Source organism: Typha latifolia, chromosome 5, assembly GCF_019914945.1.
Source record: "Typha latifolia isolate L0001 chromosome 5, TyphaL0001v2, whole genome shotgun sequence".
Classification (NCBI taxonomy): domain Eukaryota; kingdom Viridiplantae; phylum Streptophyta; class Magnoliopsida; order Poales; family Typhaceae; genus Typha; species Typha latifolia.
Genome location: NC_133090.1, coordinates 15,364,737 through 15,390,090, shown reverse-complemented (window position 1 = coordinate 15,390,090; position 25,354 = coordinate 15,364,737). Strand labels below are relative to the sequence as shown.

At 36.8% G+C, this 25,354-nt stretch overlaps 4 protein-coding genes across 5 annotated transcripts; 1 reads left to right on the top strand and 3 right to left on the bottom strand.

Annotated features, from left to right (window-relative positions):
• Positions 1-294: 294 nt before the first annotated feature.
• LOC140788332 (probable protein phosphatase 2C 7) lies at positions 295-6,486 on the bottom strand. Of its 2 annotated transcripts, none has more exons than XM_073137544.1 (9): positions 6,169-6,486; positions 5,686-5,983; positions 2,973-3,100; positions 2,792-2,890; positions 2,532-2,690; positions 1,736-1,822; positions 1,136-1,227; positions 744-818; positions 295-597 (listed from the first exon to the last, which is right to left on the bottom strand). In XM_073137544.1, the coding sequence occupies exons 2-9, from the start codon at positions 5,961-5,963 to the stop codon at positions 433-435; spliced, it is 1,083 nt and encodes a 360-aa protein (XP_072993645.1). In that variant the 5' UTR covers positions 5,964-5,983; positions 6,169-6,486; the 3' UTR covers positions 295-432. The 2 variants fall into 2 exon arrangements, with proteins under 2 accessions (XP_072993645.1, XP_072993646.1); XM_073137545.1 differs by having other exon boundaries at positions 5,686-5,998; positions 6,169-6,347.
• Positions 6,487-7,414: 928 nt separating this feature from the next.
• On the top strand, positions 7,415-8,901 carry LOC140789222 (probable protein phosphatase 2C 8). Its single transcript, XM_073138826.1, has 3 exons — positions 7,415-8,178; positions 8,316-8,421; positions 8,503-8,901. The coding sequence occupies exons 1-3, from the start codon at positions 7,540-7,542 to the stop codon at positions 8,835-8,837; spliced, it is 1,080 nt and encodes a 359-aa protein (XP_072994927.1). The 5' UTR covers positions 7,415-7,539; the 3' UTR covers positions 8,838-8,901.
• Positions 8,902-9,774: 873 nt separating this feature from the next.
• Positions 9,775-11,571, bottom strand: LOC140788331 (large ribosomal subunit protein eL33w-like). The gene is made up of 5 exons (XM_073137543.1): positions 11,459-11,571; positions 11,348-11,383; positions 11,025-11,253; positions 10,906-10,948; positions 9,775-10,005 (listed from the first exon to the last, which is right to left on the bottom strand). The coding sequence occupies exons 1-4, from the start codon at positions 11,488-11,490 to the stop codon at positions 10,907-10,909; spliced, it is 339 nt and encodes a 112-aa protein (XP_072993644.1). The 5' UTR covers positions 11,491-11,571; the 3' UTR covers positions 9,775-10,005; position 10,906.
• A 1,136-nt stretch (positions 11,572-12,707) lies between these two features.
• LOC140788836 (long chain acyl-CoA synthetase 4-like) lies at positions 12,708-22,579 on the bottom strand. The gene is made up of 19 exons (XM_073138309.1): positions 22,404-22,579; positions 22,038-22,101; positions 21,833-21,922; positions 21,094-21,150; positions 20,802-20,850; positions 20,164-20,240; positions 19,274-19,313; positions 19,099-19,193; positions 18,556-18,723; positions 18,296-18,406; positions 18,124-18,211; positions 16,103-16,169; positions 15,753-15,828; positions 15,534-15,651; positions 14,906-15,151; positions 14,166-14,305; positions 13,552-13,734; positions 13,331-13,450; positions 12,708-13,105 (listed from the first exon to the last, which is right to left on the bottom strand). Exons 1-19 carry the CDS (start codon positions 22,544-22,546, stop codon positions 13,070-13,072), a joined length of 1,968 nt encoding a protein of 655 aa, XP_072994410.1. The 5' UTR covers positions 22,547-22,579; the 3' UTR covers positions 12,708-13,069.
• Between the last annotated feature and the right edge of the window lie 2,775 nt (positions 22,580-25,354).

Genomic DNA, 25,354 nt, shown 5'->3' with positions numbered 1-25,354 from the left:
TATTATGATTCTTACAGCCTTATTCTAAAATATCAGTAAATATAAAAATAATTATTTTTAAAATGGAAACTCATTTTTATAATAACAAATAAAAATAATTATTCTAGAATTACATTTTACTTCTAAAGTAAATGAGGCCCAGTTGCACAATATATATTTATATATATATATATATAGTTTTTAATCAATCTATCAGGCAGCTCTTGTGGCCAATATTTGCCATGAATATATGGCCTTGCAAACAATTAGGTTCGAGATCATAAGTATAAGGAACGGGTATTATACAGATGGCCATTTAACACAACAAACTGAATAAAGATATCAATAACCATGAGAGACGCAGGTCTGGTTCATGTAGAAGATATAAACACAGACGTGGCATATGCCTTACCGTGATTGCAAAACACACATATAATACTGGGAACCGTGATATCAACTATGATCACCTGATGGATAAGTAACATTCATTTTGTCATGGTGAAATTTTACGACAATGCATGTTATGTTGTCAGTGCTTCCACGGGAAAAGGCGGTCTCTGTCAACTTCCGAGCTGCAGCCTCTGGTTCCTCTTCCATTCTCACAACTGAAACAGCTTCCTGTTTGACAGGTTTAAGAACAAGATGAGTATGACTATTGTCCGAGGTATCCAGGCAAAGAAAGGTTTCAAATTAATTTGTACACAGATGTAAATGCACAGATCTGCATAAGTGAACCAACGGTATCAGACCACAATAAAGCATACCTCATTTGACACCACATCCCACAGTCCATCACTAGCCAAAATCAGAAACTCCAATTCATCATCTATCTCTTGTTCCTGATAAAAATGTTATTGAAGTGATTTGCTTGTGGCTCAAAAAACCATGCTGCTATAAACATCCGGCACAAGAAACTATTTGGGTACATCAGCTGTCAATTTATCTAGTGATTGTTGCAACCAAGTGAGCTAAAGGAAGTCCTCAGAAGAATATCCAGAATTTGTTAACTTTCAGCTGTAAGTATCAAAATGCTCACTAGGCAAACGGCAAATTACGAGTAAAATGCTTTTCTCTTGCCAAATCTTCAAAGTTCACAGCATTTATCAAGGTTGTTACAAAGTTGAGAGAAAGAAGTTTTTATACGACATTAACATACCTGAATCTCTGGTTCTGCTACAACAAACTGTTTCAGAAGGCGGTTTCCAAATGCACGTGACATTGCTAATACACCTCCCACCCTCCAAGTACCTGCAAAAGCAAGATCCAACAACCAACAAACAGTTCTTCATTCTACTGTCCAACATGTCCACTCTCCATTGGGAAGAAAATAACGGAAAATAATATCCGTTCCAATTAGAGTTTGACTGCAAGGAGAAGTCAAAATATGTCAATTACTCTCTTAATTAGCTAACTTAAAATCTTCCATATGCACTAAGTAACTTTATGTGTGTCATCATACTTTTATCATACGATTTGACACGAGATCATTCTGGGCGCCCATCTTATACATGAGGAACAATTTTTTGTCCACAGCAATATCCTAGACAGGGGAAGCACAATAGCATGAAGTGCACTATTTTTATCTCAAAAAGAGGATTAAACAGGGTACCTTGTGAATTGTGAGGCTAATATTTCAAACATCAATTGATACATGCGACTGGAAAGAAGAAATTGAAATAGCTAGATTTACTTGGATTTACACACTTCAATCAACTAGTAGCATGAAAGGATAGAATACCTATAGAATAAGACTTACCAGCCCATATAACTACTCCTCCAGCATTCTCAATTCTCTTGCGCTCATCACTTCTATTAGGTTTATGATCATCTGAGAGCGCAATTGCTACAGGCAAGAAGAAAGATGTGTTAATTGGGGGGAACAACTCGTGCTATAACATCAATGACAGGTATGTAAGATGTCCGAGAGGTGAATGGGAGGAGGTGCATATAAGGAATTGTGGACAATATCAAAACAAGGAACCAAAACAGGGGGAAGTTACAGCAAGGATTTATATCAAAATAAGACTTCCATAAGCTGCAAAGGTCTAAAACAACAGTAGGGGAAAAGGACTGAATGACTAATTCACCCATTCTCTTGTGTAGTATTCAATAATAAAAGGATCCATGTTATAAGGAACCGTAATATAAATGATATGCTATGGTACATCTGCCATTTTATTTCTAAGTAGCTCATATAAGAAGTTTCACTTAACAATTTGTCTCCAGTAAAGGTAACAAACTACTAACGATAGAGTTCAACATATTTTGTGTACTTAAATTCTGTCTGAGTAAGAACTTAATATGTATTGGATATTGGGTAAAGCAGTATAGCAGTCACCAAAGCAGAACATCTGATATTACGACTTGCGAGTATCAAAGACCTCACATAGTTAAAGTATTAATCACACTCATGAAGGGGATTAAACCTCACGTAGTTAAAACAGTACAGTAGTCACCAAAGCAGAGCAATATCTTTAGTCATGAATCTCCAAATAATAAACCTATGCAAAACGAATAGAGAATTGATTATTACAACTGAAAGTGAGAAATACCTTTCCCAGCTTTTGATATTATGACTCGTGAATCTCCAACATTTCCCACATATAAATGGCTGCCAACCAAAACTGCTGTTGATGCTGTCGACCCATCATCTCTCAAATTGTTGCTTTCAGCATCTAAGAAGTTCAAATCAGTTTTTTGATAGGTTTCACCTGCCAATTTTCATAAAGAAACATATGTTCAATAAATTAAACTCTAGCCCACAAAAAAATTTCTGGCATGCCTAAGAACTAAATCATAGACTTGAAAGTACTTATGGCTAATTTTGTATCTGTCATGAACTGTGGGTGCTTCATGAGGTTCTCAAATAAGTGCTCCCTTAAATACTCAGCAGCACGTGATCCACCATGTCCTGTGGTACCATATCATCAATAATTACTTATTTCCAGCAGAGCTGTTAAAATTATAGTGAAAGACTGAAAGGAATTCCAGACCATCAAAAATTCCAAAAAGATTAATATTTTCTCCATCAATTTTCAATAATTTTGCATCGAAGAAGTCTTCCATGCTAGCTCTCCTTCCCCTGAAGCTTGAATATCCATAGCTCAAGCTTCCATGCTCACTGCAAATAAGTCAAGTGATGCATAAATCCAATTGGTCCAACCTTCAAAAAAAGTGCAGATAGATAAGCAAAATGAGATTATATAGAGCAAAAGATCAGTCAAGAAAACTCTAATGTTATATAGCCAAACTTGAAACATAAAATAAAAAATTTCATGGGATTAACAAGGGAGAACACCTTTATAAAGCAAATCAAGGTCTCCGTATAGCTACAGATCTTTAGGATCTAAGCAAAGCTTGGAAATTGTAAGACAATGGCTTGTATCAAGTTGTCAGTTTGTTGATAAAATAATTCATGAATTAATCAGATTCTGAACAAAATCTGGTTTTGCATCAGATGGACAGCCTTGTGTTTATCTTTGAGATTTTCTGCATGCTGAAAGGTTGCTACAAAATATATAGGTGCTGATACTTGACACCATTGGCCAAGCCTGTCTAAGATGAACAAATTGCAGGTAACTGGGCATATAGGTGGCAACTCACAAAAAGACACCAGTATAATGACAGCAGAGAGTTCTGCTCTGTGTGCGTGTGTTTGATAGTTGACTAAGAAATGATAATTCTATCTTTAATGGGTCAGGTTTTAATATGGAGCGAAATTGGTAACAAATCCAACTCTTTAACTTATTGATCAGACTAAACCCTTAAAATTTCGCAAGTGACCCGTTTCAGAAGGTTTTAGGATGTTTGTGCTGCCAATACAGTTAAGGAACCAGAAGAAATTGACTGAAATTGTTGGTCCATGTCTGGAAACAAGTCGTTGGTAGTAGAGACCACCAGCTGGCTGAAAGGATCGATTCTGGTGGAACTTCAACTTAAGTACTAAAAGTATCAATCATATCTTTGTTTTACTTGAATATCTATTAGTGATGCGGCACAATAACATGTTTCTTCAATGCATCATGCAAATTTACCATGTAAAAGTTACTACTTCCCCAAATGGACTGTAAGTGCATTTGGTATACAGCATCATGCTCCTAGAAATTGAAGGATTATTAAGACGTAAATAATAATGGTTACATTAATAGAGGACAAGTCTAGAGCATACCTTACTGCTTATGTGTATTTCAGTTATTGCTTGCAAGTAATTAATAGTGCAAAGTTGTTGTAGCTTTATAGACATATATTTGGTTCGCATAAGCTACTTCGTGGCACATGCTATCACCAGAACTATTCAAGACAGAAACAGATATCTGGAATATGGTGTTTTATAGTTCATGAAATATTTAAGACAAAATAAATTGTTACATAACTATTTTTGTATGGTTGGCATAAGCTACTTCACGGCAATGCTATCACCAGACCTATTCAAGACAGAAACAGATATCTGGAATATGGTGTTTTATAGTTCATGAAATATTTAAGACAAAATAAATTGTTACGCAACTATTTTTGTATTAGTAGCTTAATTATTTTTCTTCCATCCAACAATTTGAAATCAAGATAACTGATTTCTCCTGCTATTGGAACTCTAAGGTAATTCCATTTTAACAGATGACAGAATACTGATAGATAAAAGAACGAACTTCTCCATCTCAAACCATGATGACATCAAATCCATCCATCGATGATTCCTTCTTTAGATCTTATACCATTCTTATAGAAAATCACAACTGCTAAACCAAGCATCAATGTATTGTGGAATAGTAAGTTTTTACTTTTCCAACTCCAATCAGTTTTTTCTTGAACAAAACCATTTGCAATTATTTTGTGGTACATCAACAAATTTGTAGAGACAATAATTGATGTATCACAAAACATTGTGTTGACTACCATTATAAGGTGACCTTTCAATTACAATGACGCAATGAGTAATTCCTGCCTCTCTCTTGAGATAGTATTATATGACATATGCTGTACATGCTTAAGTGCAAGTGGTGACACTACAAGCTGCTATAAAAGATTAATATCCTAAGCTTGAGGACTGTTTATCTTTTTAATAAAATATTATCCCTAATATTTTGTCCACTCTGCTAGCGATAAAATTGGCCAGTTCAAGTTTACTTAATTCCTAAATAAGTAAATAATTCTTGAGGTCCTCAAACTTTCTGAATGTATTAAGCAGCCTTCAACATTTCCAGAATTCTTGAGGTCTCTCTCTTGACCAAATTTGTCACAAAATTTATCCAATTATATGGAACAGAACAATATTGCTTATCCTGCATCCATATTATATATGTAAATGATTGAAATTTTGCTGAAAATGGATGCTCCCATGACTTTCAAAATTGACACCATTTTATATTTGCCGAGTAAAATTGAGAATATTATGTATATTCTATGGGAATGAATGACCATGCCAGCCCGACATTATGCAGTAAGATCATCGTCTATAAAACCTATTGCTGAAATTAACACTGCATTATACGGAAGCCAACTGAAGACCATTAAAATTTCAAGCAGAGGAATGATAAGCTTAGAAAACAGCAAAGAAGAAGGATCCTAATTTACTCAACGGAAAGAGGAACATCAAGCATGTCTCATAGCCTAAAACAACTAAGTCAGCATTAACTACCAAAATAAGATTACAATAAGCAACCTTAGAGAGTACAAGCTCCACGACAACCATCATTCCAGAGTCCTTACCTTTTCCATCCTCCACTTGCATATCCACCATCATCCACCTGATCCTTGTCGTGCGAGGACGCATTGGTGACGGCGCCATTCTCCATCGCCGCACCCGAGCCCACCATCATCTTTCTACCCGCCAAGAACCTCCGATGTTTTAAAGGATGCCTCACCCCAAGCTTCTCATCCAGATCTCCACGCGAGCCTCTAATATGCCTCTCCGCCCGGGAAGAAGCTGTATCCCGCTGATTTCCAGCTCCAACTACCGAATTCTTTAAACCGCCATCGGAAACCATCTAAGATTCGCAACGATAGCCTACATTGCCACAACCTTTCTTCCGTCAAAAGGCAAACAGAAAAAGGGGAAAAGAAAACGATCCCTTTGTTACTTTCAGATCCGATCGTTATCGGTTCTCAAAATTTATCGAACACCTAAATCACTCGTAACACTTTGATCGAAGAAAGTACGAAAGAATTCGATTCAAATCGAAGGACGCAAACCTTTGGTGACGATCGATCGATAAGAGGTAGATCGTACGGAGTAGAAGTAGTTGATGATCAAATAGACGAGCTCTAGGATCGAAGAGCCATCGATTAGCTCGAGATGGACGTAGTAGATTAAGAAGCGATCTTCGATATTTCTTCAATCCTTATTCGGCGATCGAGAGGAAGAAGAAGCTGCTGGAAAGGGAAAGGAAGGAAGGAGAGTGAAGGGGGAGCGTTCCGCTTCGGTGGGGCCGGTGGGCTGGCACGCGGCAAAGCGAGAAAGTGGCACGACCGCTTCGGCTCGGGTATACTTCAAACTTGGGTCTCATCACCGGTCTGGCTAGGTTAAGAGATTAGCACTTATATATGGCACAAACGTAGAGATTGGATTGCGATTGGTAACAATGGAGACCTTAAGTGGATTAATACCCTTAAATTTGGATAAGAAGATTAAAAGTAAGATTTAATTGGCGAAGACTATCTTCAATAATATAATCCTCTTCTTTAGACCACCACCTCTGAGTGGGCTTTTGAGGCCCAAAATCGATATTGTGCTCTGTCCCTTTGGATTTAAACGACCAGAGAGGATCTCAAATAGATAGAATCCAATAAATTGTAAAGCACCAGTTTATCCTATGACCAAACGAAGCAATAATCCAGGGAATCTTAGGTATAATTAATGAATATAAAAATGCCACTCGCTGCTACATTTATTCCTCTAATATTGGCAGTGTTCCAGTACAATTTCATTGGTACGTGACTAGATGAGTTTTAGTCCAAATAAAATCTAGGGTATATTTAGTTAGTATAAATAACAAATTAATAGAAAAAAGTTGATTAATTTGACGATATCGGTGGGTACAATGTTTGGAACGAGCCACAGGGGCTCTGGGGGTCCACGTTCCTCCCACAGTGACCGTAGTCATAGAGGTGCTTTGTACCTGGACCCCGGCGTGTTCTTCGCCGAGTCCCGAAGCGGTTGACACGCGTCCCATAGCTGAATCCTCGATATCCTCCAGTCAGTAAGAAACATACCCCCCATCCCATCAGAGATCGGGGAGCCACACCAGAACGCCGAATCACTAACTTCCCATCCACGGCGCCACGTGCGCTTCAGGATTCAATCTCTGCCGTCCACGTCTCTCTCACGCGAGACCCACGTCTAGGTACGCCTTCCCCACCGCGACCACACGTGTCATCGACCCACACCTCCGGGAGAATCGGACGGCTGTACTTGAACCCTCTGCTACTATCTAATAATACGCTTTAAACTTTCCGCCTCTCCTCTGCTCACTTCTCCGCAATCTTCTTGCTATCCTCTAACAAACGAGACGAGCGGAAGAGGAAAACGATCAAGGTGGGCTGCTTACTTGTGACGGTGGCAATATGGACGGCAAGAAGTCATCTCGCGCGGGCGCGGCCGCCGGCGCCGGCGCCGGCGCGGGCCGTCGCAGGCGGATCCAGCTCAGGAGGATGAGATCCGACGGCGGCAAGTCCGAACCCGATAAGCGGATCCGTGCCCGCGATGGGGTTCCGGCTTTCCCCCCCTCGTCGGAGGAGGAGGATTCCGCGGCGGTGGCGGGGCTCCCGAGGCTTTCGTACGGGTCGGTATCGGTGATCGGGCGGAGGAGGGAGATGGAGGACACGGTGGCGATCGCGACGGCGTTCGCAGCCGGATCTCCGGGGCCGGAGGAGATGTACGATTTCTTTGGGGTTTACGACGGGCACGGCGGGGCGGGCGTAGCGCAAGTGTGCCGGGAGAGGATGCACGTGGTTCTGGCGGAGGAGATAGCGAGGCGGGAGGAGGGGGAATGGGGAGAGGCGATGGCGGCGAGCTTCTCGAGGGTGGACGGGGAGGTGTCGGCGGTAATGGAGGGACAGGAAGAGGAGGACGAGATGACGGTTGGGTCGACGGCGGTGGTGGCAGTTGTGGGGAGGCGGCGGATCGTGGTGGCGAACTGCGGCGATTCGAGGGCGGTGTTGTCGCGTGGCGGCGTCGCCGTGCCCCTCACCTCGGACCACAAGGTAACTACGACTTATTCTCTGCTAGGTCTGTTAGTTTAGTTAATCGTTTAATTGATCTGCATTAGTTTCACCTCCCATCATTGTACAAATTGGTCGTATGTGATATTTACGAAAGAAAGCTTTACAAAACTTTGCAGCCCGAGAGGCCCGACGAAATGCAAAGAGTGGAAGCCGCAGGGGGGCGAGTTATAAACTGGAACGGTTACCGTGTCTTAGGAGTTCTAGCCACCTCTAGATCTATAGGTATGCAGGCTCTTGCAAAGGGCATTGTTCTACTACTATTGCGACAAGTAAAATCTCCTGGATTGATCGATGTTGTTGCAGGGGATTACTACCTGAAGCCCTACGTGACGTCGGAGCCGGAGGTGACGGTCACCGACCGGACGGAGGGCGACGAGTTCCTCATCCTGGCAAGTGATGGATTGTGGGACGTTGTATCCAACGACGTGGCTTGCAAGATTACGAGAAATTGTCTAAGTGGGCGAGCAGCCATGATGTTCCCTGGTGCTGTTAATGGTAGTACAGCGGAGCATGCTGCTGCTCTGCTTGTGGAGGTCGCAATGTCGCAGGGTAGCAAGGACAATGTAAGTGTTATTGTAGTTGAGCTGAGAAGAATAGGGAGGGGCAGGGGCAGGGGCAGTGGCAGGGTTGAAACATGATGAGGAGGCTTACATATAAAAAATAAAAATAAAAACCATCCATGTGAACAAAACCGTTGACGAATTTGATGTGTACAGAGAGAGATGGATGCCTCACTAATCCCTACGTTCTACACACAAATAAGGGTGTTTACTTATTTGCGTTAGTCTGGTAAAACTGCTTAGGCTCTGTTATCTTTGTTTATGTTTTTTTATCATACAGGAGGAACTATTAAGAATTTTAGAGGGTAGAAAGGATAACGTTTCCACGGTTTAAGTAAAACTACAATAATTGGGGAGTTATCAGAACCCAAGCAGTACATATAAGAGAGCAGGGAAAAGAAGGCGTCAATCACAATATCTATGGCCCGCACGCTCAGTTTGGTTTCCAGATCGGAAATTTCTCTGTTTAGATTAAAAGTACTATTTTAAATTGGTAATCAAATATTACATTATCAAATTAATTATATTCTAGATAAAAAAATATTGTTAAATTTATTCTACTCACAAATCCAATCCGTCTTTCCTCTCCCATCACGGATCTATCTTATTAAATTGCATACTTGTTATACATATCTACAAAACATAACAATTTAATTTTAAGTTGAATCCGAGAATATTAAAGGTAACTTTCACTTCTTAATACTTTTATCTTTAAATTTTTATCACATCAAAAATATTTACTACACCTATTCTAATTTATAACCAGATTCCCTACTCTAATTTAGAAATATAGTTTTAAGAATAACAAATTAGATTAGCTATCGCAAACCAAACAGGGTCAGAGGATTAGCTTCGAGCTCAAAGAATATTTGATACTCGTACCTAAAAACTAATATTGTGATCTGTATGAGATCATAAACCTAAAAAATCATATGAGATCATAAACCTAAAAAATCACTCAACAGGCCAAAGATGAGAGCTAGATGACAGACTAACCAGAATATCAAGAACGAGATAAAAAAAGAACTACGTATTTATGCTTTGAAAGGCAAATTTCCCTCATATAGAAGCAACAGAACTAATAAGAAACTACAGTGTCCCGCCACATGGTACCAAAACTTTGAAATCACTGAGCAATAATAACAATGCTTTCTAATATCTTCCACTTATGCTAAAAGTTCGCCTTCAATCATACCCGTGCCAGAGAACAGCCGAAAGCACAGAAGCATTTAGATTTTAGAGGAACCTGCACCATTAAAAAATTAAGAATATTATAATCCAAGACCTATAGCTACTGAAACAATGCAGATAATAACTTGGAATGATGTTCCTAATACACAATGGACTGTAGACCTCAATTCTTGTAGGACTCCGATATAATGAAAAAATTAATTTCTAACATAGGCACCACTGCATCATTTATCAGAAAACACAGCAAAAGTAGGAATAGTAGGTTTGCAATACACCAATAGGATTGAAGAAATCATCAGAGGATGAAAACATGAAAAATTAAAATTGCAACACTCAAATCCTTTTCAGATATTCGATCGTCGTGAAGTGCACATTAGTGCAATAGCATGAAAAAGGGAAGCATGACAAATATTAAATACTACAGAGATCTTTTTTCAACCAATAAAAGGAAAACATAACATATAGTTGCAATTCAGGTGGTCGATATAAGAGTGGTACTCATAGATGCGGTAGATTAAATGCATGTAATGGTCCTTGGAGGCAGGATTGTGAGAAACATGGTGAAAAATATGAAATTTTCTACCAAAGCACAATTCTGTACTATGAGACCATCATGATCTTAGTTTGGGGCTCCAAGTGCAGGGCACCCTGCAGAGAACCTACAGGTATTTCGGAGCTACAAAAAAGCTCTCCCCTTTTGGCATTGAGCCCTTCATACAAATCCCAATACATTGATCCTCCAACTATTTCACTTGATCTCGTAGCATACAAAGATTCACTAGAAAATAAAATTCCAAATATATGCGTCTAAACTGTTGCATTTAGTCTTTGAACTGTTTATTTAACAAACTCACGCATTTAACACAATATTGTCTTCCTTTAAATCTAAACAAAACTTAACCTTGACGAAAAGAAACATTAAAGATTACTTTAGCACTTAATATTGGAAATTCACCTTAGATGTTGCTGGGATACATGAAAACTCGAACCTTTCCACCCTGCAATGCAAGCAAACAAAACAATCAATTGACGAACAAAATCCACAAAAAGTGTTTGATCTCAAACAATTGGTACCATGGAACTGGGAGGGAGGTTGGATTTAAACTTGGCGCGAACGACGCCACTGTTGCCGTGAGGGCGAGCAACCTTGCCCCATATGCAACGATAGTGGGTTCCCTTGGTCTTGGTCTTAGCCTTGTAGATGTATGCCATCCTCTTGCCGCAGTACCAGGCGACCTCTTCCTTGGTGTTAACCCCCTCGATCTGGACCAGCGAGGTAGTCTCGTACTGGTTCGACTTCGATCTGTTCATCCCCGCCAAATCCAGATTCAAAATAGTTCAATAAAACACAGCGAAAGTCGAGAACAAATCGTAAGTTTAGGGGCTATCGAGATTACCTCTTGTAACCAAGAATCGTTCCGCGGACGTACAACCTGCGATCAGAGAATAGAGTCAGAGATTAGGGTTTGAAGGAGGAAGGATTGAGAGAGATAGGAATAAATACGAACCGCACGCGTTCGCCTTGTCTTCCCTTCACCATTGTCGCGGGGAAGAGTAGTGAGCGAGGAAATGGAAGTGACGGCTAGAGAAAACCCTAGAGGGAGCGAAGAACGGAGATATATATACCGAGCGGTGTGATGAATCGAACGGTCAGGATCGTTTCGTCGAGAGGGATAAGTAAATCATTAATCGGGCTTGGTCAGCTTGTTTAGAGCTCGGATCAATCGGTAATTCACCCGATCGAATTACTTAATTATTTTTACTAATTAATTCTTTAAATTCTTTATTTCTAAAGATATTTTAATTCTAAAATTTTGAAAATATATAGTTAATAACATATTTGTGTCTAAAAATTAGTATTTTTTGCATGTATTGTATACCCTTAAAAATTCCTTATTGATTCTATGCCTCTTTTAAAATACTTTTTTTTATGAATACCCTTTAGAGTGAATTAACACTAAAATTTAAACAATTTAAATATAAAAAAAGATGATATTCTTAGTTTAATTTTTTAGTATTTCTCTTGGTCAAGAGTGTTTTAATTTTTATTTATATTAAATAACTTAACTTGAAAAGTATTGAAAAGCATATTTATACATATTTATAAACTAAAATTTTAGGTTTTAGAAATTACTTAGAACTATCTATATATTTTTAAAATTTTAAATAACTTTGCAAAAATAGTTGATGTATCTGGTTCGCCAAAAACTGATTCAATTCCCCTAGGTCAAGGGTCAGTTTTCGATTCACTAGTTTAACTACTTCGATCCGAATCCAAGTTTAATTTCTTTTGTTTTGGAAATAAATTCATAAATTTGATATAATTCAGATTGATTTGAGTTTGCCTTGATTACTATTATTTAGCAGTTCGTTAATACCTGTGGCCAGCTCGATTTGAATTAGAGAACTAATCTGCCATCTGACTGGATAATTAAGGAGGCTACTTCTTCAATTCATTTGTCTAATATCAACCAAAAAAAAGCACCAGGAGATTGAAGGATAAGCATCATCTTAGCTAGCTAGCTAGCATTGCTTCCTGAATCCCAATAAAAAAGCAAAAGGAAGAAACCATGCCAAGTAATTATTTCTTTGACTCAGCAACAGAAATTTCATGTGATAATGGGTGAGAATTGATCACCCTCCTAACCTACAAAATGCAATAAAGGAATCACCTAAGGTTGTGAGCATAATCTAATCTTATCATATATAAATTAACCTAGTCTTATGAACCCTTACTAAGAAAAGTATCACACAAAGTAAAGGCTAAAAGTCTCCGACATAAATCTATTCAATCAGAAATTCAAATGTGGCATGTATTTGAGTAGTATTTGCCATCTGATAATGCCGTATAAAAATAAATGCAGACTCTGTTTACATTATAAGAAGACTGACTGACTGCTATAAATTAGATTGCAGTGTTCTTCCACATGGAAGCCATCATAAATAACTGCCTGGAATGAGGATTAATTTCAGCATCTGGTATCTAACCATATATACATTGATTACAATATTGCAGCTGTTGATGATCATTCAAGCAAATGAAGCAGTAAAAGGGTATCCGGATTCTTGGTGCCACAAGCTGTTTCAATCACAACGGGTCGATGGTGTGGAATGATAACTCATTTAACACTTCTGTATAGGCTGTCAATTACGCTCTGCAGATTGAATAAAGTCAGAAATCACATTTATCAAGAATCAAAACATTACGTTGCTACGGTGTGCCTCTCGTCTACACAAGATTATTCATTAGCTTGGCAGATTTCTTCTACAAACTTTCAAATGTAACTGGATTGAGCTTCAAGATTGACATTATCTACCTCTGGCTCTCCCAGATTTTCAACTTCACATACTTAATTTATTGAGAAAAGGCGTAGAGGTACCTGATAATACTTGAGCAGTTGTGGCCGCTTCTTTTTGTATGTCGGAGTAAGCAGATCGCGTTCCATGTCAAATGGCACAGGATCAAGATGAATGGCTTTCACGAACTCAAATCCTTTAAGCTGCCAGAACATGAACAGGAAGGCAGTTATCTATTTCAGATTCTTTGCAAGCTCATTATAACATGAAAAGAAACAACATAACTTCAAATTAGCAAACTCACCTTCTTTTCTTTCCCAGTCTTTGCAAGTTCCCCCAAAATGTATTCTTTTGCTTTAGGATTCTCACATAGTGCAGGAAAATCCCCACTTATACCATTTGTTTCAGCCCAATGCTCAAGAGCTTGTTTATTGGGATTAATTACCGCAATAAGGAAAGACTCAAAGCTATTTCCGTAAATCCATATCTGCGACAACAATTTAAAAAGAGGATTAGGAGAATGTGAATGGACTATAATATGCCAATCATAGAACTCCAGAATTTACAGGAAAACTAGCGAGCAACTAAAAAGCAAAGTGAGTTACACATGGAGTTATTGACTAACATGTCTTGCACAAGATATATCTTTTTCCTTTCTCAGCTGAAAGATGCTGCTGGAGATGGTTTCTTTTTCAGAATTTACATATTTAGGAAACAGTAATATCTATGATATCACATAGACAAGTAACAGAAAAAGGCATAGAAACATTTTTAGACTGTCTGTTAAACGGTTAGCTCATAAAAGACATTAGGTAGAGATTCTTAATACTACAAGGATCAACTTTCCTAATGAAGACTATTGCAGATGCAATTAAGTAACTCTTTCTCCAATGATTCCTTCTGGTCCAAAAAATATACCGAGTCAATATCAGGAACAAGACCATAGATGTTCTCCAAATTTTCAACTGCGACATATTCTCCTTGTGAAAGTTTAAAAATATTTTTCTTCCGATCAATGATTTTCATACTTCCACTTGGCAGCCATTCACCAATATCCCCTACAAATAGAGATCATAAAACACACATCAGATGATTCCAATTGAAGAGAAGAAACATAAGTGGCAAAAAAGAGATGCACCCAGGTAATGAGACAGATCTATGACTAGAATCAAAATTTTGTTAGAAATTGCTATTCCCTTCTTGAAGCCTGCAATGCTTAAAGGTAAAGGAATGCAGTCTTAAACATATTATCATTTGATATAACCAACATCAGTACTAAAGTCTACACAGGTGAAAAATAAGTTGCTTTTGATGAATTGACCGAGCTAAGCTAAAACATCTCTAGAGAAAAGTGTTCTGCCTTTTATTTCTCTTCATTCTTTTTGATACAGCTCACCAGAAAGATATTACCAGACAAAAACTTGGGGGGTAGCATTCCCCTTATCTAGGCATAATAGGATCATTACCACAGAGACCTACAGCATAAACTGAGAGGCAGAATAAAGTTTCTCGAAAGTTAAGAGCTTGAACCCACAAATCTTTACAATGGTACCTGATCCAAATCCAAGTCTACGAATTTCTGGATACAAAATAATTATCTTTGTGTCTGATGTACCATAAAAGCATCCATAGTAGGTATATCATGAAAAAGACATTACCTGTGTGGAACCATCCATCAATCATTACCTCCTCTGTGAGGTCTTCACGTTTGTAGTAGCCCGAAAACAAGGTATCCCCCCTGATGCAGATTTCCCCACGAGGAGTATCTGATAAAGCATCATATCCCATTTCAGGAACAGACTCCAAGCGCACATCAACGTTTGGTACTGGAGGGCCTACAGATCCTAACATAGACATGTCATTTGGCAGTGACACAAACGTCCCTGCACAGGTCTCCGTAAGACCTGAAAACATGAAAAGCCATCAGTAGCAGCTAAACAATATGCAACATAACTGGATCTGAATTGAACCTAAAGTTTTAGTATATTCGCATGCATATCAGAAAAATTATTTTAACAAAAACACATTGACCATTTAATAGAAATAAATTAAAATTAAACAAGATTAAAGATAACCAAAACTCGTTTATGTCGCACATGATGCTATTTATCATATCATATGTCCACTCTTCACCACTTACTTTTAGAATCTAGAAAGTTTTCAAAGTAATAATACCAGAAGCACAATATTGTTTCAGATAAATTATAGAATCAATGACAAGAATAATTCAATATATGTTTGAATGGGACTTCCCAGATTCAGTTGTGCAGACTGCAGATTACATACCATATCCTTGTAGAACATGAGCACATGTCACCACACGTAAAAATTGTTCAACATGATTCGCTAGAGGGGCTGCTCCAGATAAAATAACACGAACTCTTCCTCCTAGTCCTTGTTTTACCTAAGCATATATGCGATCGAGTTATATAAACCAAGCAAAATTGCTGGAAAGACTACAGCCAGACAAATTAAGGGAAGCTGTTTCCTCTCATTCTCAGTTACCTTATTAAAAACTATCTTATCACAAATTGAAGCGGCTTCATCATGCTTACTTCCTCTCAGCATGTTACGTTGCTTGCTGAAAAAAATTCAAAGGATAATAATTATAAATCACAGCATAGACATATATAATTACTTAATTAGAGAGAAGTCAAATTCACCAGAATGATCACATCTGTCTGAGCAAACAAAATTCCGTTGCATGAAATAAATATCAATGTCCCAGCACACCATAATATAAGGTAAAGGCCAGATTATATAGAATAAGAACCACACATATAGATGACATTTATAAAAGTGCCAAACTGAAGATGAATTACAGTTAGTTTTTTTGGATATTTTACACAACTTACTAATTATAAGCAATGCTAAACAAGGTCTGCTTCAGAACACCTCCAGAAGAAATCTTATCTTGCAGTCCTGAAATAAGGCAGATACACAATAAAATATCAAATCTTACTGATTAATTAACCACAAGATAAAGTCAAAATTATACTTGAGATCAAAATGTTATTCAGAGTGGAAGAAAAGAACACAATGGTTAACTTCATGTGTAAACAAAATGTTAGCTTTTCTATTTGCGGTTTGTGAGCAAAATAATTTTGTATGTCTAGAGCAACAATGTAAAGTCATGGCACTAGTCTTGATGGAGTTATTGGGCTAATGCATTAAGGAAAAAGTTGGGCCATTCTGAAGGATTGTTTTTGGAAAACCTTGAATGACCGTATTTGGAAACCTTTAGTTCATCTTTAATAACCTTTAAAGGAGATTTTGGAAAGACCTTTTTTCTATTGGAAAAGGGTGGAGTAGATTTTAGTAAAACCTTTTCCTATTGGAGGAAGGGTTCTTCACCTATATAAGGAGTAAAAAACTATTGAATCCCTTACTCTCCTAGAAACTCTTTACAAAATCTTACGGAGGGGCTTTTTCCACATAATAATCCTAGGAATTTTCTTGAGAAAGTGGAGACTACTTTTGTTCAAGATCTACTTCATTGTCGAAGTTACAATGTGAAGATCCTAGAGGTTCTACATATATCCATCTACATCAATGTCTCAAGAGAGTACTGAGACATGGGTTGTTCAACTCTGTGGGCTTTAGCATAGTTAGTAATTTGGTACACTAAGAATAATTCACTATGGGATCTAATTTGTAATAACAACTTCAACCATTAGCCACAATGTCAGGCAGTAGGGCAGGTTGTAATTATATCTTGTATTTATATTTGGTAGTGCATTGAATTTAACCCATGCAGAGAATTCGCAGTTTTTTACCCTTAATTAAAAGGGATATTTCCACATAAATGTTTTTTGCATGTCTTGTATTTGCATAGTTTTCTTTATCATGCCTTTCGCATATTATTACTGATTTTGATTTTAAAAACTATCTTCTAGTTAGATTTCAATATTTCACTGAGACATCCGAAATTGAGTTTTCTAATTTTTATCTCCTTACTGTACCGATAACATTTGATTGGTTAAGTTCATCAAGATGAACTAAGATATTTCCTTAAACTGCATATTTTGCTCTCAAAATTAGGTCAGTTCTAGCGCACAATACTACGAATAAAAAGGCCCTACAGGAAGCGTCAGCATTGATGCAAGTCATGCAACAATTTATACAAGTGCTCTCCACTTAAATATTAGACCCTAAACCCTAAACTGAACATTTCACTATCAAAATTAGGTCAGTTCTAGTGCAAAATACTTCAGATTAAAGGCCTTACAAGAAGCTTCAGCATTGATGCAAATCATGCAACAATTCATACAAGTGCTCTCCACTTAAATATTAGGCTAAAGTAGCTTGACCACCTATATAGATTTAAATGTCTACTATTATGACATGTGAACATTACTAGAAGGGCCAAACATAAATTAATAAGCTACTCTCCTAAAATCAGGCTAGTAACAATTTGCAAGCACCTAACCCAATACTAAGAAAAATGGGCTTGTGCTACAACATCGGTTCACAGAATTTTCTGTCATATAAGAACTAAGAAACTTATTGAACTTGTGGAGTTGATTGTTTCTTTCTGTTATACAGTTTCAGAGGATAAGCAAGGTCAAATAATAGAGGAAAGCCTATTAATAAGAAAGAAGCTAAATTTCTTCTTAGAGTCACATTTAAGCAGATGATTGCATGCATGAATATAGACCAGAAATGTACTAGGACTTCTCCTATCGAAAAAACTTAGAAAGTCCCTCAACTCAAAGACCGAAAAATATTCCAGAAGAAAAACAAATTTATACATTAACAAGAAGTATACATGTACCTTTAATTGATTGAATCAACCACGAATTTTTTTCTTTACCTTTTTCTTAATTTTTTTTCCATTTGTACTGAGTTGGAATTCCTCAATTTTAAAAACATTTACCTGCATAGATTCGTTCAAGCACACGTGGAACAGCACAGAATATTGTTGGTTTCAATTCTCCAATGTCTTCAACTAATAATTTGACATCCTGAAGATAAAAGTTCAAAATAGTCAATAGTCAAGCGGTTTATGTTCATATGGCAAAAAGGGAACATTTAGCATTGAAGCTCACCCCACGCCAAAATCCAATTGAGGCACCATGGAAAATGAACAACTCTTCAATCACTCGGTCAAAGATATGTGCAAGAGGAAGATAAGATAAATAAACATCATCTTCAGTCAACTGTACTTAGCCCCATGAAAGAGAAAACAAAGAACATATAGAAGTATATCAGACCACAATTAAAACCGTCCAAATTTATTAAGTAGCCTACAAATAATGGTACTGGAAAAGGTTACTACATGTTAGAATGAATCATAACAATAATTCACCTGCTCATTCTCGTGATGGAGCAGAAGATCCACACCAGAAATAAGAGTCATGATGCTCCCATTGGAGATTATTACCCCCTTGGGGTCACCAGTTGTTCCACTTGTATACATGATGGTACATATATCTTTCTTTTCCTTAACTGGAAGATCGAACTGCTGATTAACACCCTGTAGGTAGGATAACATATGAACATAAATTGTGTGGTGTATCGAGTAACTTTAAATTGTATTGGATAACAGATAATAGGTTCAATCAAATATTGCAGACTGATCTAAAAAGTTCAAATGGCACATGAAGCTATAGAAAGAGCAAAGATATTAGTTCATCCAAAGTTTCATCCCATTTGTTCACAACTTTGCATCAAATATAAACTGTAATAATTCCACAATCCTTATAAAATGCATGATCGAGCCCCTCGCACAAAGATCCCTAAGTATGATATTCGTATAGCAGTTCAGGTTAGAGTATCCATCATCAATCGCAGAAATTTTGCCTCCAAGACCTAACTATAAGATAAAGAAACAAAAGAAAGATGCTCTTACCAACAGCAGAAATTCATTCCATGAATAGATTGCCAAACCATATTTCCCAACCTCTTCTCTCTGTTCAGGGTCGACCTTGCCAAAACTCACAATTGCTGCACACAAGAGATGGCTGATATCAGAAAGTATCTATATGGATGAACATAGATAAAGTGATAAACCATATGTGTCTTACTTTTCAAGAATTTGGTTGAATTTGGAAAGGTCTTCAGCACCTACGAAATTGGAAGATACATTAAAAGATCGTAACAACGAAAAGACAAAAAGAAGTTATTAAACACAGAGTATATATTTGGCTAGATTAACTTGACTGCAATAAATCCTTATAATCCTCAACCTAACATTCAAGAGGTTCAGATGAAGTGAACTAATGTTACATATATTTGACGTCAACTAATTAACCATTGTATCTTTATCTAAAATAAAACAAATAATGTTTGGTCACATATGATACGGGCATATCTATCACGCATGCTTATAGTTTGTATCTACCACACATGGTAAAAAGGCTCTCGACAGAGTGCAAATGACTTTTAGCATAGATTAATCGCTGATAATATAGAGCAAATTAATCTCAGACAAAATAAGATCCCAACTTCAGAGTGACCAGGCAAGATGAGGCAAGAAAGCCTACAGTAGCTACTGCAGTACAAGCAGTAATGTCAAACACATAAGAAAAGAGTGGACCTTAGAAATTCTGATAATAGTGTGAAAAAAGATCATATTAGATTGTGACTACATAGGAAAGGTACTTTCACATAATGCTGTAAATGTTCGCATGAGAAAATGATTCTACTTTACAGAACGGAAACTTAGTATATCTTGCCAAATAAAAATACAACTTTGAGGTCCATCTTTTGAGCATAAAGTAGCACCAAATTTCCAAACTAGACTAAGAGTAATATATTACAACAACAAGCCATTAACTCCAAAACTATTTGGGTTCAGCTATATGGTTCTCTCCCATTCAGCTATATATACTGTTGAAAGGAATAACATTAATGTCTAATACAGTAACATCTTTCAAGAAAAATCAAGCTTTTATATGGAAGGCATGAAAGGTACCTCTCCGATTTTTTTTTCCTCCACAAAAGCAATTTCAACTTCTGCGTGCAATAGAATGAATTCAACTGCACCCGCACCTATAGCCAAGACAAAAAATCAAGCAGCAAACATCCCATCAAATTCAGATTCTAAGATTAATTTCCCCGGTGATAGTTAAGACTTAAGACTTCCAATGAGGCACATAAGCTAACATCCTTGGAAAGACTTTGTATGCAACCAAGGTGATTGACGTAACTCGGAACAAGAATAGTCTTGTCATGGCATGGACTGTCTTGTCAATTATCATTAGTCATAAATGGTGATTTTATCAGCATGGTATATTAATATACCAAATGGCATAGCTAGCATAGCTTGCATATCCCTGTCCTGAGTAGACTGATCTGATTGCCATGAAAACCTGCACTTGTTACATAGCCGACTGCAGGCCAGCAAAACCGCATGGCCAGACACTCGATAAGGGGACTATCAAGACACTCCCATACATTGAATGTTGATAAAGCATGGGAAATGTATATGCCAATAGCCATGGCTCACATGACTGGTATGTCCACCCATGCTTAAAAGTTTGCTTTATGTATTGTGCCTTCTGAGAATACACAGTATATGAAAATCCATTAAAGGAAGGGAAAGATACATACCAAGAGTATCATACAAGGGAACACAGTAAATGCCATAAGCATTGCAAGCCTGCAGATGACATGGAGAATAACAAGGGGAAAAGTTAAAATCACAGAACACCATTAAGAATGATTTCTTCACCAGTATAACAGTAATGAAATATATGATAGTGTAATGCGTCATAGTGGAGATTAAAGATCAAGACTCTTAAAAGGTTGAAATTGCAAAGGCAGTAACAAAACCATAGACTTAAGAATCATGGTCTAACCAAATGTTCTAAACTAAGAAAGTTGCACATAAAGTGGATTGTACCTGCATACTAATGATCCATTCTGGACAGTTAGCACCATAGATACCACAACGGCCTCCCTGCAAAGGAAAAATTTAGAGCTCAACCACTGATTTTATCAAATTGATTTTAATTTATAGTTCACTTCAATAAACCAATGAATGGCACTGAAGAAACCGGCCCTTCGCTATAACAAAGAATCTTTAGCTTGGCCACACCAACTACTTCAGATTTCAGACATTCGAACAAAACACATGACAGGGATTTGAGTTTGCATGAAGAAAAATAATAGAAAAAGAAGGACATTAGAATTACTAAGTCTCAAAAAACAGCAACACTTGATCTACCACTAAAAACATCTGTTATATTGACATGAATAGAGCTCAGCTCATCAATAAGTTATTAATCCATACGATGCACACCTAGTCATAGTTAAATTTATAGTGACTTACTGATCGCTTGCACGAAGCAATCTGGGTTAGAAAATAAAAGGTACAATTATCATCATATGACATTATACCAGTAGACAGAACAGCAGGGTGTGCACAAGCAGCAATTTTTGCCAACAGAAAAAAAAATCAAAAGTCTATTTACTCAAAAATGAAGTATGAATAGATATAATATATTATTTTATTTCCATTATTCCCCATTTTGAATAAATGTAATTTATCAACTAGATATCTTTCTTCCAGTCACACAGCCTAGCTTCTTAAATAGTCAGATCGATATATCAACAAATCCAACAAAATCCATAGTTCTTACCTTCTCGATTCCGCAACTCCGGATGGAAGCGCCAAGTTTCATTACATTCTCATGCACTTCTGTATAGGTCATCCATACATAATTACCGGCCTGAATTAGAAAAGAAAAACACAAAAACCAGTCCAAGTCAAAAGTCAAACAAGGCATGAATATATAATATTATAAATGAATATTTGACTGAATCAATTAAGTACGAATCATGCACCTTCCCATTAACAATCTCTCGGCGACCAAGCATCCTATTATTTGGGTACCTTTCCACGGACATACTGCAATCACAAGTAACATAAAAAACAATTAGGAAAAAAAAAAAACTTGATCTAAAAGATTTCATAGACACTTAAAAGATCGAAATTTTCAAGTAATTGCATCAAATAAAGGACAAATATAAGAGAACCCACTCAGATTTGCAACCAGGAGACAAGACCGACACCTTGAAATCAATCCAAAAGATCTCCAAATACGAAAATTTTCGGCGAGAAGAAGATCATAAAAGCTATAAAATATACTACGCTCCGCTTATTTCACTATAAAACCAGATGCCCAGAGAGAAAGAGGAACGAGGTCGAACCGGAACACATCCCAGCAACTATTGAGGCCGGGGATTGGCGGCGGGAACCCGTCCTTGGCCAATAAGCTCCGGTAAGTGGCGCCCACCGATGGCTTCCCATCGACGCCCTCCCTTCCCTTCTCCACCTCAATCAAACACCTCATCTTTCCTTCCAACGACTTATTACTCCGTCCCACTTTAGCCGATTCGAAGCCTTAAATAGACGGGTGCTGCATAATTTTCTCATATCACGACTCCAATAAAAAAATAAAATTAAAAAACATATCTGGCCTTTTCGTCACCAATAAATTTTATATTAAAAAAAAAATCTAACCTAATAAAGTACTATATCGCCTAGCTGGCAGAGCCGCATAGGAATTTTGCTGAGCTAAGCGTGGAATTTAGATTTTAGACGCGGATAAGTGGAGCAATCGTGGATTCATTCGGTCGGTCCCTATTTGTGTCGATCCGTTTCTTTTATTCTCTTTATAAATCAGATGGTGGGTCCAGCCACACCTTGCTAATAGAATTCTTAATCCACCTAAGAAACTCATTAATTAGAGGGGTTATTTCTTAGCATATTTGACGTTCTCTCCTCTTATTAAGCATCTTAACTAGAGCTTGGCTGCACTCCTCTCATTTGCCCTAGGGATAGATAAACTTCTTTCACCCTGCAAAGCATTTCGGCAGTTTTTCTAGAAGAACAGCTTCTCCTAAACTAATACTAATATATGCAGGGGACTCTGGCATGATAAGACTAGCACCACCCTCGTTAATGCCCCTCCAGGCGATGGTCCAACTACCCGTCAATGTCTCCAAGAGAATGTAGATAATTGTCCCAAGAGATCCACCGTGTGCAATGGTAAAGTAACCACCTCAACCAGAAGAAGGGATTCGACTGGGGCTATAACTCGTCGTAGACAAAGCTTCTCACTGCTGAAGATTAGCTTGTTTATGGACCTCCAGTTACTCCAGTGAATATTAAAACAGTAAACGATTGCTTTGTAATCCTTTAAATCTTTCAAAATATACATGATTAATATGCTAATATATCAATCTAACTCCGACCCGATCGCATAAAAAATGTACATAAATTATAGGAATTGAATGAGTACCATCAAAGCAAATAAATAAAATTGGCATCTGATTCATTAATATAAACACACTTGACTGGGATCCCATTCTAATTCGTATGATAGAAGTGGCATTTAAAGTGGTAAGATCGAAGCAATCGAATAAGCATGATCGACACGTTATTTGATTTCGATTGGGTTTGAAATGAAATACATAAATTATAGGATTTAAACGTGTAATTAAAATCGTGGAATGTGCTTATTTAATGGGTTATAACTTACGATAGTTCCAATGGTAGGCTTGGGTTGACCGAATCCACATGGTTATGTGTATTGAATCCCAATTAGAGAGAAATTCTCTCTACTTAATATTTCAAAGAGGGAAGAAAATATAAAAATATATATATATATAAGTTAAATAGTTCCTGATAATAAATTTGTACACAAAAGGCTGTAAAATTATTGTAAATTTGTACATATATATATATATATATATATATATATATATATATATATATATATATATACAATGGCTTAGCTTTAACATTTTAATGCTGTATCATACTCTTTTAATTTACAATAATATATCTAATTTTATTGAATTGACAACTTTACATTTTAAGCTTGCATATGATGTCCATAATATCTATGAGACGGTATAACACTATAATCCCCTCTGGCATTAGGTTTGGGCGTGGTATAAATTTAGAGTATACGATTATTTTGGTTAAAAACTCAAAAGTGGTTATTTGGTTAGAAATAACGAGTCCTTGTCCATGAGTTAAATATCTATATTTATAATTTATAGTAAAAAACTACTAAATTTAGTATAACTAATATCATAATTTATATTTCAATAATATTACTAATGCAATGTAATAATTATTTTTTTATTCCATCCAGTGTACCTCTGCCAAAAAAATAAAATACATAGCTCATATATATATATATATAAATCATGGATAATAAAGGAGTATAACACTATTAACTAGAGGGAAGAGAGGGGATGAGGAAGAGAGAATGGGAGACATTTTGATAAGCCAGTTAGTAGATTGAATTAAAAACAATAAAATTCTATATATTTAAAATAAAAATAAGCATAATATGATTTTTTTATTAATCTAAGTATACATTCAATTGTATTATGTTAACTGGGCTAAAAATAAAGATATCTACTATGAGACCGTAAGCTAATATAAGTTATATAAATAAATTAGTTACATCTAATATATTAAATTAAATGGTTAACTAATATTTTATTAAATATGCCACAATAAGTCCAAATCATACATACATAATATTTAAATAGAAAATCTACTAACTATTAACTATAATATTCACGGAAACATTAAACATCCGATCTCTATCATAAGCAGTTGATAGAAGTTAGTTATCGAATTACATTAAATGGCGTAGCGGGCTCAAAACCTAATTAATAATTTATGTTAGCACTGTGGAGATAATGTCTTGGTGGATTAAAGAGCCACGTGTCTAAATAGAGCCTTTCAATAAGGTACGGCAAGTTGTAACGTGAGATGGAATGTAACGTTACGTATAACTAATTGTTTTTATGATACTAAGGACAAGAAGAAATGCCCTTAGCTTGGGTGCCTAGTAGCTGAGATAGAATTAAATGTAAGCCTAAGCTTAACTCATATGAAGTACTAATATGCTACTTCAGATTTTTAGAGCATTCACTATACCACCTAATATATATTGTCGCATCTAATAAAGACGTTAATTTTAATTTGTTATTCTAATAATTTTATTTTTCCTCCTTTTAACGGGTTGGGCCAGTAATTGGGCTGCGTAGGTTGGGCCAGCCCGTGTAATATCGGGTTTCGGATCTGAAAAAGTTAATGCGGATCCGGATTGGCTCGGTTTAGCGTGATACGTAAT